Genomic DNA, 13,295 nt, shown 5'->3' on the forward strand with positions numbered 1-13,295 from the left:
CATCCCACGGCCCTGCTCCATCTCCAATGTGCATACATAGGGGCTCCATGGAGCACAAACCCCCAAACCACCCCTTTGCCCATCCAAGGAGCTCGTGCACCTTCTGCCCAATGTCCCCCCCTGCCATTGCACAGGGCAGCAGGCAGGGCATAGCTTCAGAAACGCAGGAGATTTCCAGCCCTAGGGCTGGGAAGGAAATAAGTGGGTTCGTTTTATAGGCCACCGTTGAGTGCAAAGTTACAGCGAGCAGGAGCAATGTTGATGGCCCTGGGTAAACAGGAGTTTAGCAGGCAGAACAGAAACGACCCCGGCAAGGCGGGCAGATTTACAGCCCTGCCGAGCCTGGAGCTCCTGATTTACATCCCAGAGTTAAAAAAGTCCTATCTGGCTTAAACCATCTAATTTATATCAGCCGTTCGTAACCATATTGATTGCCTTTAGAAAGAAGGCGCCGTATGCATTGCAAAATCCATTCCTCCACGTTAAAAGCATCCCTGTATAAATCTCCCTTAATACCTAACTGCTTACTGCTTTCATTAGGGTTATGGCAGTACTGGCGGGATCCATAAGGAAATCGAAGCAGCACAGCCCCCTCTCTAACCACTCTGCTGCCGGCCAGTGAGAGGTGAGGGATCCCACCAAGGATGGGATATATCATATCATCTTAAAGAGCTGTTTTATCCACCCAGCTTTGGGCTTATTCCCTGCCTGGGGCTGGGAGCAGACAGCACAGGCTGGGATAGACCCTGTGTATGAATCTTCCTCTTTACATGCAAGGCAATTTGCCGCGCTCCATCACACGCACGTCTCCCTCCCCTGCAATACATCCAGGCAACGCTCAGCTTGGAAGAAAAACACAAACAAGAACCCACAAAATGACAACAAAACAAACCCCAACGAGCCCCCTAAAACAAACTCTGGGGGCAGCTAAGGTTTTATAACCATCAGAATTAAACTCCACATCAAACACAGTTCATACCCGTGCCGTTAGTTAAGCGCGGCCCGCGTCGTGGTGCAGCGACCACAGGTGGGATATTAAAGGTGGGTGGCGGTGGGGCTCTGTACCAATGTGCTCATCATTAGCCATGGCAGAGCATCCCCCCTGCCCCATCCCGGGGGCTCATCCCGTCCCCCCTGCATGGGATGCGGTTACGTGCCGTGCTGCGGGTGCTGTTAGGGCATGCGGAGATGGGCCAGTGGCATGCGGGGCCCCGGCCCGTGGGGGTGAGGTGAGGGTTAGGGGAGGGGGGGGAAAGAAAGAGAAGCTCCTCACAGTTTACTCTTTCTTTTCTGATACTTTGTCACCATGTCCTGCAAACTGGGAGGGGTTGGGGGGGGGGGGGGGTGTCGGGGTGGGGAGAAACACAAAAGAAAGGAAATCAAATCAAAGGGAAAAACAAAAGACCAAAAGGATGGGAATAAATGGGGGTGAAGGGCCTGGAGCACCAATCTGATGAGGAACTGCTGAGGGAACTGGGGATGTTTGGCCTGGAGAAAAGGAGGCTTAGGGAGACCTTCTCACTCTCTACAACTACCTGGAAGGAGGTTGTAGTGAGGTGGGGGTCAGCCTCCTCTCCCAAGTAACAAGTGACAGGGTAAGAGGAAATGGCCTCAAGTTGTGCCACGGAAGGATTAGGTGGAATATTAGGAAAAATTTATCCACTGAAAAGGGTGCCCAGGGACGTGGTGGAATCACCATCCCTGGAGGTGTTTAACAGACGTGTAGATGTGGCATTTGGGGACATGGTTTAGTGGTAGACTTGGCAGTGCCGGGTTAACATTTTGACTGATGACCTTAAGGGTCTCTTCCAACCCAAACGATTTTACGATTCCATGATTCTATCCTGGGCTGGATTCCAGTGTCCTGGGCTGGGCTGGATCCCAGCATCCCAGACCTCCTGCCAGCCTGCGCTGCCCTGGCTCCTGGAGCTCCCTGGCAGAGTCCAGCCAGCCGGCACAGCCCTGGCTGCATTTCAGGCACCTCCACAAGTGAGTGAAGCTGCACTGGGGCTGTGGAGGGTGGGATGCACGGATTGATGATGCGTATGTGCACGATGGCCGGATGCATGTGTGCATGGTGCATGGATGGACGCATGGTGCATCCCGTCAGGGCCAGGCAGAGCCGAGGGGTTTCAGTGACATTTCAGAAGTGGCAAGGAGAAGCAGTGAACCCCGGTGATGTGCCTTGCACAGGGGCCAGGCCTGGCTGCTCTTACCTGTTGATGAGGTCCTCATTGCTGTCACTCTCCATCTCATCCTCGATGGCCGCCTGCAGGTCCCCGATGCGCTTGAAGGCCAGCTTCAGGTCCGACTGCAGGCTCTGGTTGGCGGCTTCCAGGCTCTCCAGGTCCATCTCCTGCAGGGAGGGAGCAGGATGAGCTGGGTGCCCCGGGGAAAACACCCCTGTTCCCCCTGCCCAGCCCTGTTGGGGGTCCCTCACCAGTTCATGCTTCTTGCGGCTGGCCTCTGCCTCCTTCTTGGCCAGCTCGCCCATCTCCTCCTTGACATCGCGAAGCTGCCGCTGCAGCCGCTTGTTCTGCTCCTTCTCCCTGTTCTCAGCAGCTGCGCGCTGATCCCGCTCCTCCGTCAGCTTCTCCATGTTCTCCTTCAGCCGTGTGGCCAGGCTCTGTGGAGCAGCAGGCATGGGCTCACCCTATATCCCTCCACGAACCCTTCCCCCTAGAGCATCACCCACCAAATGGCTCCCATCCTCAAGGGGATGAAGGAGAAACCCCCCCCCTCCCAGGGCCGGGAAAGGGGCAGCACAACCACGAGGGCTTTGTTGAATTGGGAAAATAGATTTAACTCTGTGTGAAGTAATTAAAGCGTGTAACGTAGGGGAAAAAATAGCTCCATTCTCCCCCAAGCCACTGAGCCAGCCACTGCATATTTATGGCCCCGGCAGAGAGAGCGGGGAAGGGAAATAATAGCCTGGAAAATATTAAGAGGAGAGCTAAGCTGCTCCACTCCCCGGCAGAGCTGCAGAGGCAGAATATAAAGCAGGCTGCGTTTAGCGGGGCCGGCAGAGTCTATAATTTCCCTAAGTCAATGCAGGGAGAAAGCAGCACTTTGCTGGGCTGGGTGCTGGATTACTGTTATCGGCGCTTGCAGGGAGCTTTCCCTGCAGGAATGGGGACAGCTGCCAGCAGGGGAGGGCTGCAGCGTGGGGGGCCTGGCAAGGGGATGCTTAGGATGTGCTCAGGGGATGCCCTGGGCAGCTTCACGTCATGGTCCCGGTGTACCCCGGTTCCACACGGAGGGATCTACCTCCAGGCGCTTGACTTGCGTCCGCTCGAACTCCAGCCTGGTCTCCAGCTCACGGATCTTGGCCTCTTGCCGGCTCACCAGCGACTTATCCACCATGGATTGCTCCAGGAATTCCAGCTGGCTCTGCAGGCCTTGCAGCTGCAGGGGAAACACAGCCTCAACCACAACCTCCCTGGTCCCCAGCTGCCAGCCTTGCCGCTCCCATCCCAATGGAGAGCTCCCCATGGGAATGCTCTGCACCCCGTACTGTGGGTAGCAGGTCTCTGGGTGCCCCCATGTGCCCCCTGGCTTCACTCATGGCGCATCCCCATGGCCAGTGTCAATGCTCCCTACCTTCTCCTGCAGTTCCTGCTTCTCCTTGCTGACCTCCTCCAGCTGTGCCTGGAGGTCGCTCATCTGCGCCAGGTCCCGGGATGCCTGTGGGACACATGGAGGCCATCAGCAGGGACCCCATTGTGCCGGCTCCAAGAAGGGAGTTATGGGGGTGCTGTGGCTGCTGTTCCCCCCTCACCTGAGCCACAGCCGCCTTGTGCTTCTTCATCAGCTCATTCATGTCCTCCTGGTCCTCCTCCAGCCGACTCTGCACCTCGTTCTTCTCCCGCTGCAGCCGGCTCAGCTGCTCCTCCAGCTGCGGGGAGCCGCTCGCGTCTCCCACTGCACCCCAAGAGGAGGGCACCCACCCCCAAAGCCACCCAAATGGTGTGGGGCCACCCTGACAGCACGCATGGTGCCGGATGTCCCCCTGGCTGCAGGTGGGGTAGGACCCCAAACCCCACTCACCGCTGCCTTGGCCTTGGAGAGGTCATCGATCTGCAGGTGAAGGTCTTCGATCTCCACCTCCATGGACTTGCGGGCCTTGACGGCGGCCGCGCACGTGAACTCCGACTCCTCCAGCTGTGGGGACACGGCTCAGTGCCCAGCTTAGGGCTGGGGCCACCCCGTGTCCCTCGAGGGCTGTGGTTCTGGGGGGAATCTGTTTGCTCACCTGGTTCTTGAGCTGGGCGATCTCCCTCTTGCTGGGCGCGTTGTTCTTCAGGTGGTCCAGCATGATCTGTGCATCGGCCAGCAGCGCCTTCGTCCTCTTCAGGTCCCGGCGCAGGCGCTTCTCCGTCTCGAAGTCCCGCTGGTTGGCCTGTGGCACGGGGGGCATCATTCCGGGACACTGCCAGCAGGGCGCCCACCCCACCATGGGGCTCCCAAAGCCACCCTGCACCCTACCTGCTCACTGACAGCAGATAACTTGCTCTCCAGCTCCCGTTTCTCTCTCAGCACTTTCTGCTTGTCCTCGTACTCCTCCTCCAGCTGCACCTCCATCTGCTTCAGCTGCAGGACAGCCCAGGCAGCCGCTCAGGGTAACGGGAAGGGGCTGGGACCCCTTCCTCTTGCGTGTCCCCACACACTGGGGACTCGGGGGGACCCCATCATCCCGGTGTTTGCGCAACCACAGGCACAAAGCCCAGTGTGCGCTGGCCGGGGCAGCGGAGGGACCGGTCGGACTCGCCGAGCCAGTGGAGCCGGGCTGCGGCTGGACGCGTGGGAGCCGGGTACTGCCTGATGGTGCCCGGCTGGCAGCTCCCAGCATCCGACCGGGGCACAGGGACACATCCCGGACACCCATGGGCAGAGGGGCCGCAGCCCAGCCCTACCTTCTTCTGGCACGACTGCCGAATCTCCTCCACCTCCTCGTCGCGGCTCTCCACCTCCTTGGCATGGGTCTGCCGTAGCCGCTCCATCTCCATCTCCAGCCGCAGCTTGGCCTGCAAATGGGAAGGGGGGATGTGGTCAGAGCAAAGGGGACATGGGGGGACCCCAGTGCCATTCCCTGGGTGCCACTCACCCGGAAAGCCCCCCGGTCTGAGGCTGGCCGGGCTTCCCGCCCCACAGTGACCTGCCGGGCCATGGCACGGAGAGCCAGGAGCCGTGTCGGCACCAATGATGCCTGGCCCAACACCTCCTCTTCCCGGGCAAGCCCGTCCCAGGTAATAACAGCCCTGCATGAAACCACCCCACCCAGAAACCTCGCCCCTCCCCGCTGTACCTGCTCCAGCATCTGGATGGTCCCAGCCTGCTCATCCAGTTCCTCCTCCTGGTCTTTGACCTTCGCCTCCAGGTCCCTCAGCTGCTTCTTCACCTTGGCCAGGGAGGCTTCATCCTTTGACTCCTGGGAGGAGATGTCCTGCAGCTCAGCCTCCAGCGCCTCTGCCTTCTGTGTCAGCCCTGCGATGTCCGAGTCCTTGTCCTGCAACGAGAGGGGGGCACCATGAGCCCGGGACACCCACTGGTGGGGGCACTGGGGAGAGGACATGGGACCACTCACCTCCAGCAACTGCTTGAGGCCAAAGACCTCGGCCACCAGCACGTCCTTCTCACGGCTCAGCTTCTCCCTCTGCAGCCTCTCCCGTTGTGCCTCCTCGTGCGCCTGCGAGAGCTCGCTATCAAACCTGTGTGGGGACAGCAGGACAGGCACTCAGCACACTGCCACGGGCACCAGGAATGGGTCCCCAGCCCTGTGCCGCCAGCACCGTGCCGAGCATCCCCATCACACACCAGCAGGCACTAAGAAGGGCAGCGTGTCGCCGGCTGCTCATTTGAAACATGCTGCTGATGAGCTTTTAATTGCCAGCACGGTGGCACGGAGTCACTTGGAGAAACTCCTCCCAACGCCTTCCCTCAGTGGCTAATGGAGTGCAGCACCCACAGTGGGGCTGGTGCGTGCTGATGTTGACACTCTGCTATGCAATAGGCATCTGGGGACACTGCACCCTCAGAGCAGGACATGCAGGGGCTGCAATACATGGGGGTCTCCAGCTGAGATGGGCTCTTGTGGCATCTCAGCTCCATGGATGCAGCCCAGTGCCACGGTCCCATGTGGGATGGCACTGGTGCCATACCCGGGGAGGTCATGAGCTCCTGGTGGGGGACTGCTCATGGGGCAGCTTTTCCCTATGCCCCTGGGATGGGATCAGTGGGGTTTGCTCTGAAACTGCTGCCTTTGGGGCTTGGAAAACAACCCTGTGTTTCAGTCTGTGACCTGCATTAAACACCTCGCAGCTAATCCCCATTCCTGCTCGCGCTGGGTAATAAACAGCTGCATTAACACAGGCTCCAATCCACGGAAATTGAAATTAATTAGATTGGATTCTCTTGCTGTATTTGTGTGTGTGATCATTACCATAATGAGATGAAAGCGTCCCTGCTGCTTAATAACGTTAGCAAACTCCAGAGCTGGGAGAGGGGACGGGATGAGAGCGAGTGCTGAGCACAGCCAGGGAGCATGAGCAGCCTCCACCATAGACCACGGCCTCACACAGGGGGATCACTCAGCTTGAGCCCCCAAAAATAGCATCAGAATCACCCCCATCACCATAAACACCCGACTCGGGCAGCTCTATCCCACTGGAGACACCTCGGCCAAGTGGGAGCTGGTGGAGTGCCCAAATCCCTGCTAAAATGGTAATGCCACTCTGCAAGAGGCTGGCTGCGCGGCGAGGATGCCACCCCCGCTGCGTCCCGGCACCGCCGGCGCGCGGTCCCCACCTCCGCTGCTTCTTCTCCAGGTCGTGGTTCCGTCCCTGCTGGCCCTCGAGGTGCAGTTTGGTGTCCTGCAGCTCCGCAGCCAGGCGCTGGCACTTCTTCTTCAGCTGCTGCAGCACCCGCTGGCTCTCCTCGCTGTCTGCCTGCAGGTCTGTCAGCTAGGGGCAGGAGCAGGCAGGGTGCTGAGGAAGCCACCGTGTCCCCACTGGCATTGTGCTCCCTCAGTTCCAAGCTGCCCATCCCCATGCTGAGTGGATAAAGGGGTCCCTGGGGCTGAGCCCCACTCACCTTCCTCTCCAGCTGCCTCTTGCCCTGCTGCTCCACCTCCAGCTTGTCCTCCAGCTCCTGCTGCAGCCGTTTCTTGGTGAAGTCGATCTCCCGCACCGCACGCTCGTATTTCAGCCGCCATTCGCCACCTGCAAGGGGAATCTGGGTCACCAAGGGGCTGCATGGGGTGCTACGGGGCCACCACGGAGAGGGGGGCACAGTGCTGTGGTCACGGGGCACCAAGGTGTGCCAGCAGCCAGCACCGGAGACACGACAGTACCAGAATCATCATCATCCAGCTCCCCATTGAGCTCTGCCGCCCGGATGAGCCGAGCCTCCATCACCTCCATCTCCATCGACTCCATCTGCTTCTTCAGAGCATCGTACTTAGCCTGAGAGGGGACAAGGCCACGGTGAGCACCGAGGGGTGAAGGAGACGCTGCGTGGCTGTGGAGACGAGCACTCACCTGCAAGTCCTTCATCTCCTTCTCTGCCCGCAGCCTCTCGGCTGTCTCGGCGTCCAGCAGCTGGGAAGCTGACTCTCCAGTGTTCCGCTCGTCCGTCAGCTCCGATGTCAGCTCCGTGATCTGGGGAGAAGGAGGGGGGGGAATGGGTCCATGGGCCAGGGCACGGCATCGCAGCCGCTCCCGGTGCGGGCAGGACCTACCCTGCTCTCCAGGCGGTCGCTGTTGAGCCGCAGCTCGTTTCGCTCCTTCTCCACCTTGTCAAGCTTGCTCTTCAGCTGCTGGATCTCTTCCTGCAGCAGAGCGGGCAGTGAGGGAGGGGGGCAGAGCAGGGCAGGTCCCCGCAGGACCCCCCCCTAGCACTGGGTGGGCAGGATGGGGGCTCCCCTGCCAAAGGCTGGGCAGGGAAATTCCCCAACGCTGCCGTGCTGACTCCAACCCCATAAATGGTGTCTAAACACCAGGCAGCCCCAGCGGAGACAGAGAGGGGTCCCTGCATCCCCTTAGGAGATGGGGTGGGAGCAAACCCACTCATCGGCAGCTCAACAAAGGGTTTGGGTGCACCCGGCCCAGATGGGGAGGGAGGGGGCTCAGCAGGATGCCTGGGGACCACGGGCCAGCATCTTTCCCTCCCTCCTCTGAACCCAGCACAGGCACCCATGAGGGTGAAAGCTGAGCCAGGCTCTGTGCTGGGCGGGATCGGCAGGGGCAGCAGTGTCTGGTTGCCAGCACGGGGTGGCCCCCGCAGATGCCTCTCGGCACAGTTTCATTTCCATTCTCCACGCCTTGTAATTGGGCTCAGGCAACAGCCGGCTCTGGGGATGCTAATGACATGCTGATCACAAATGAGGGAGCAATCCCAGCCTGGCGCTGATGGGGTATGGGGCAGCCACGGTCCTGCATCCCTCCCAGCCATGGGTTATTGCATCCCACCACGCCATAGGAGCCTGCGCCTCACTCCACCACAAGATCCTGCATCCCAATCCATCACAGGATCCTGCATCCCAACCCTACCACAGGATCCTGCATCCCACCCCACCACAGGATCCTGCATCCCAACCCTACCACAGGATCCTGCATCCCACCCCACCACAGGATCCTGCATCCCAACCCCACCACAGGATCCTGCATCCCAACCCTAACACAGGATCCTGCATCCCAACCCTAACACAGGATCCTGCATCCCACCCCACCACAGGATCCTGCATCCCAACCCCACCACAGGATCCTGCATCCCAACCCTAACACAGGATCCTGCATCCCAATCCCACCACAGGATCCTGCATCCCACCCCGCTGTGAGGTCCTGACTAGGACTAGCCCCCCCCCCCCCCAGGCCCCTCTCTGCCCCATTCAGCGTCCCCCAGCATAGAGATACCCACGTCTTTGCCACGGATCTGGTCCTCAGTGAGCTGCACCTCGATGAGGGGCCGCACCGTCGTGAAGAGCTTCCACCAGGGCCAGTCCTTCACCCCCTTGTTCTTCTTGATGTTCTTCTGCACGCACCGGATGGCCAAATCCTGGATCTGGAATCACCGCAGGGTACGGCGTCAGTGGGACGAAGCAGGGTGGGTGCTCAGCACCCTGGCACGCTCCCCTTTGTTAGCATTTGGGCTAATTGCACCCGGCTCATCTGGTTGATTCTTTCCACCCCCTCAAAGCTAATCTCACGGTGAGGAGCTGCCAAGGTGCCTGCTTTACACCCTCTCTACTATTAAAAGTAGGAGCCGATGCTCTGCTCCATCCCACCGCAGCGATGCCCGATGATTCCCCTCCACCCCCCCGGTTCCCCCTGGCCCCCCACAGCTGGGCGGGTGTGGGGGGAGGCGGGAGGAGGAGGTGCTGGCCCAGGAGGCAGCAGAAAGGCTGCGCTGCCCATTTTAGGCGAAATTGTGCAGCAGAGCTGGGAGGGGAGAGCTGCTGGGACGAACCTTCCTCTTCTTGAACTGCTGCCGTGCCAGGAAGCCCCTGCAAGCTGCCTGGAAGAGGGTGATGTTCCTGCTGGTCTGCGTATCCCGCTGCTCCTCCAGCCTGGCCAGCGATCCAGCCCGGAAAAACACCTGCGGGACGGGAGCAGGGCGAGATGCCGATGGGTGCCGGCATCCCTCCGGCTGCACCGGCTGCTGGGGACGCAGCTCTCCCCTCTGCAGCCTCTGGTCCTGTCCCGCCGTGGGGGTTTTATTCCTCAGACAAGAGGAATGTCGTAGGGGGGAGCAAACAGTGCTGCCCTTGTGCGGCCGTGCCACCCTGTGCCATGCCATGCCACCCATCCCTGCCCACAGCCAGTGTCACCATACCCGGCTCAGACCCATGTGGTAGCTGCTCTTCTCCAGGTCCAGCGACTCCAGGAGCTCCTCCACTGCCTGCAGGGAGGGAGAGGTGTCAGGGCGGTGCTGGCAGCACCCTGGGGTGGAGGGGACCCCTGGGGTGCAGCAGTGGTCCCAGCACAGGGCACGTACCCGCTTCTCATCCACCACGATGTAGTTGCGCCCGTGCTTCTTGGTCAGGTGAGGGGCCAGGACGTCAAAGCGCCGCCTGAACTCCGCAAACACCATGTGGTCAGGGTACCCTGTGGGGAGCAAGGGGGATGTAGGAGCAGCCAGGACACCCAGGGGATGGCCGGGGACGGCCCTATGTGCCCTGACTTGCTGGAGACCATCTTTTGGGAGAGCTGATGGTGTCACCCCACGTGGCACAAGCACGGCCAGAGAACCCCAACCCTCCCCGGGACGCTCTCCTTGGCTGCGTCCTCCAGCTATTTTGGCCAGGATCCATGGAGCAAGTGGCCGGATCCTGCCTCAGGGGAGCGCAGGGACACGTGTGTTGCTTGTGCAAGCAAACAGGCTCCTTCCTGAGCCGCAGCCAACTTCGCCGTCATGCTCACGGTGCCGAGCCTCCACATCTTAATTAGTGACGGGGTATTGATGGGGCTGCCGACCCCGGCACAGCGGCCATCGATCCGGGCGGCATCGATTCCCTATTGCAGCAGGAAGAGTCCATCCCCCAGGCAGTAAACCCTTGGCTGGGCAGCCAGCCACGTGCATCGATAAATGCTTTGCTGAGCATGACCCAGAGGCCCTCGTCCCAGTGGGATTGGGGCAGGCTGCCAGCAGGAATGCTGCCAGGAGCCGGCGGCACCAGTGGAGACACCCTATTAAGGCCATGCCTGTCCCCAGCACAAGGGAGGGGGGACAGGACCACGGTGGGGGGATGCGGTGGGGTTTGGAGTAATGGGATGTTCCAAAGGGGGTCGCTGGGTAGGGTTTGGCTCCCCACGGAGGGGACACGTCCAGGATCCATCCCCACACCCCGCAGGGTGCCACATCTCACCTTGGCGGTACATGCGGAGGGCATCGAGCAGGCGGGAGCCGCGGAGCTGGGCGCGCAGCAGGGGCACGTCGAGCTGCATGAGCCCGGCCTCGCAGTGCTCCGCGGGCAGCTCCAGCTCGCTGCCGCTCACCCGCCGGCACGGCCCGGCACGGGGGTCCCCGCCGCCCCCCGCCGCCTTCGGCAGGAAGCAGTGCACAAAGTGCAGCTTGGACTTCTTGATGCTGTCGATGAGGGCGTCCTGCAGGCGTGGGAGACGGAGATGAGCGGTGACAGGCAGTGATATCCCAGCCGGACCTAGTGATCCATCATCCATCCATCCATCCATCCATCCATCCATCCATCCATCCATCCATCCATCCATCCATCCATCCCCCCCCGTGGCATCCCCTCGCTCACCACTTGCAGCTTGATCTGGATGCAGAGGGACTTCTTCTTGACGGCGGCCACGCCGGTGGTGAAGGTCTTGCGCATGCTGGTGGCGCGGCGCAGGGCGAGCTGGGACCCCCCTTCCAACCCTGCCACCGAGCCCGACAGCACCAGCGCTGACCCACCACGGCCGGCAAACAGGCTGCTGATGACCTTCCTGTGGGGCACGGAGGGGATGTCACCCTCCAAATCACCTCTTACCCCACTGTGATCCCCCCCTACCCCAGGACCAGACTCACTTCTGCGACTCCTGCAGCAGGATGGAGGCGTTTTGGGTGGCTGGGTTGTGCTTGACATAGTTGAGCCAGCCCGTGGCATCGTACTCAACCCAGTTGGTCCCCGAGCTGTGCCCCAGGAGGAAGTGCCGGGGCTTGTCACTGGGGAGCAGCGGGTTGTGTCCTGTAGGGAGACACGGCACCGCTGGGCACAGCCCCAGGGACCAGCACTGATGCACTGCCCCATGGTGCCAGGCTCCTCCTCACCTTTCTTGCCTCCTTCCTGGGGGCCGTAGTAGGAAAAGAGCCGCTCCAACAAGGTGTCCTCATTGCCGCCCGGCTGCAGAGCCTCCTCCTCCAGCAGCCACAGCAGCCCTCGTGCCTCGTCCGTGCGTGCCAGTGACCGGACCTGGGGGTGACACTGCGCTTGGGTCCCATCCGGCACGCCGGCATCCCCGCGGTGACACAGGGGACACAGGCCTGACCCTGGGATGCAACCTTGGGTGCTGTCAGCAGCAAAGAGAGGGGCCCTGCTTCATGGAAACCCAGCAAGGGAAATGTCTGCAACACTCTGGGCAGTGCATATGGCTGGGGTGGAAAAGTCATTGCTCAGGCACCCATGGGCTGAAACCCAGGGCAGGGGTGGTGCTAGCAGCACCTTTAGTCTCTGCAGCCTCCTCGAGCAGGGACTGGAGCACTCCAGGGACTGATGCACCTTGGGGACCTATGTACCCTGAGGACCAGAGCATTCAAGGGACTGGAGAACCCTGAGGACCCATAAACCCTGGGGACCTGAGCACCTCGAGGACTGGTGCACCCCAGGGATCACCCAATATCTCTGCACCCTCCTGCCCGCAGCACAGGCAGCTCCCAGAGCTAGTGGGGACACCACAGCAGCGGATGCACCAGGGATGGGGGCTGCACACACACTTGCAGATGTGCTCTCATAGCCAAGCGTTCAGGACAGCCCCTCTCCTAACCCAAACTACTGCCAAAAGGCCCAGAAAGCCGCACAGGGCTGCATCATGCCACGATGTGACCAGAAGGAAGCGCAGTGTGTGCTTACCAGTGCCTGGTGCGAGGGCTGGTCTACGGCAGCGACAGAGCCGGAGGAGCTGGGCTCAGCATCAGCCAGGGCAAGCTCTATGTTCTCCTGGTGAGGGGGAACAGAGGCTCAGTCAGTGACCATGCAGTGAGGAGGCAGTGATAGGGACTGGCAATTGGTCTCAATGGGGTGTAGGAAGGAAGCAGGACATTCCCAGTGTCCCACTGCTCCACAGTGCTGGGTGCCAAGGAGGGACCAGGACACACGGAAAGGTCGCGCAAAGATGGAGCAGCGACAGTGATCTTCACCACCAACACTACCCATAGCCTGGCACTTTGTCAAACAAAGCTGCTGGGATGGAGCTGGAGCTGCCGGCAAAGGTGCTGCCAGGAAGAGAGCCCCGGCATGACCGCGGCTGCACAGAGCATCATCAGAGCTGCTTTGCTGGACTGGTCCAGAGCAACCATAGGGCAAGAAACCATGGGGGAAAGGACACGAGATGCTCATGGAGAGTGGGAAGGAGGCGATGGCAGCCCTTGGGGGTGTCCCTGTCACCTCCTTGTAGCGCTCCAGCTCGCGGGCGAAGGTGCGCTGGTGGAACAGGAGCTGCAGGCGCTCCTGGGCATAGTTGTGGCACAGCTCCTCGAAGGTGGCCCCTCGGCTCTGCCCTGACAGCTCCGGGTTCTGTGCCCCGGGGGTGTCCACCACCGTCACCGAGCACACCGAGTGCTGGCTTGACTTCAGTGCC

The 13,295-nt window shown here is 60.9% G+C and overlaps 1 protein-coding gene across 22 annotated transcripts in view; it reads right to left on the reverse strand.

The window, feature by feature from the left end:
• MYO18A (myosin XVIIIA) overlaps positions 1 to 13,295 on the reverse strand; it is a 35,796-nt gene that overhangs the window by 4,589 nt on the left and 17,912 nt on the right. For 17 of the 22 annotated variants that reach the window (XM_057414771.1, XM_057414753.1, XM_057414613.1 and 14 more), the window contains 27 exons: positions 13,103 to 13,295; positions 12,569 to 12,655; positions 11,770 to 11,911; positions 11,527 to 11,686; positions 11,258 to 11,444; positions 10,862 to 11,099; positions 9,991 to 10,100; positions 9,829 to 9,894; positions 9,463 to 9,591; positions 8,914 to 9,057; positions 7,736 to 7,825; positions 7,536 to 7,655; positions 7,349 to 7,460; positions 7,090 to 7,217; positions 6,805 to 6,959; positions 5,585 to 5,708; positions 5,306 to 5,506; positions 4,914 to 5,024; positions 4,486 to 4,590; positions 4,253 to 4,399; positions 4,048 to 4,161; positions 3,779 to 3,895; positions 3,601 to 3,684; positions 3,268 to 3,405; positions 2,441 to 2,626; positions 2,217 to 2,356; positions 1,274 to 1,318 (listed from right to left, as the gene is read on the reverse strand). In XM_057414771.1, coding sequence (XP_057270754.1) covers positions 1,274 to 1,318; positions 2,217 to 2,356; positions 2,441 to 2,626; positions 3,268 to 3,405; positions 3,601 to 3,684; positions 3,779 to 3,895; positions 4,048 to 4,161; positions 4,253 to 4,399; positions 4,486 to 4,590; positions 4,914 to 5,024; positions 5,306 to 5,506; positions 5,585 to 5,708; positions 6,805 to 6,959; positions 7,090 to 7,217; positions 7,349 to 7,460; positions 7,536 to 7,655; positions 7,736 to 7,825; positions 8,914 to 9,057; positions 9,463 to 9,591; positions 9,829 to 9,894; positions 9,991 to 10,100; positions 10,862 to 11,099; positions 11,258 to 11,444; positions 11,527 to 11,686; positions 11,770 to 11,911; positions 12,569 to 12,655; positions 13,103 to 13,295 — 3,573 coding nt within the window. The remainder of the gene's footprint in view (positions 1 to 1,273; positions 1,319 to 2,216; positions 2,357 to 2,440; positions 2,627 to 3,267; positions 3,406 to 3,600; positions 3,685 to 3,778; positions 3,896 to 4,047; positions 4,162 to 4,252; positions 4,400 to 4,485; positions 4,591 to 4,913; positions 5,025 to 5,305; positions 5,507 to 5,584; positions 5,709 to 6,804; positions 6,960 to 7,089; positions 7,218 to 7,348; positions 7,461 to 7,535; positions 7,656 to 7,735; positions 7,826 to 8,913; positions 9,058 to 9,462; positions 9,592 to 9,828; positions 9,895 to 9,990; positions 10,101 to 10,861; positions 11,100 to 11,257; positions 11,445 to 11,526; positions 11,687 to 11,769; positions 11,912 to 12,568; positions 12,656 to 13,102) is intronic. The other 5 variants (XM_057414762.1, XM_057414746.1, XM_057414780.1 and 2 more) reach the window with 1 other exon arrangement.

Source organism: Pezoporus wallicus, unplaced genomic scaffold, assembly GCF_028554395.1.
Source record: "Pezoporus wallicus isolate ANWC-B61680 ecotype Strahan unplaced genomic scaffold, APGP_CSIRO_Pwel_v1 contig_8517, whole genome shotgun sequence".
In the NCBI taxonomy this organism is placed as follows: Eukaryota; Metazoa; Chordata; class Aves; order Psittaciformes; family Psittacidae; genus Pezoporus; species Pezoporus wallicus.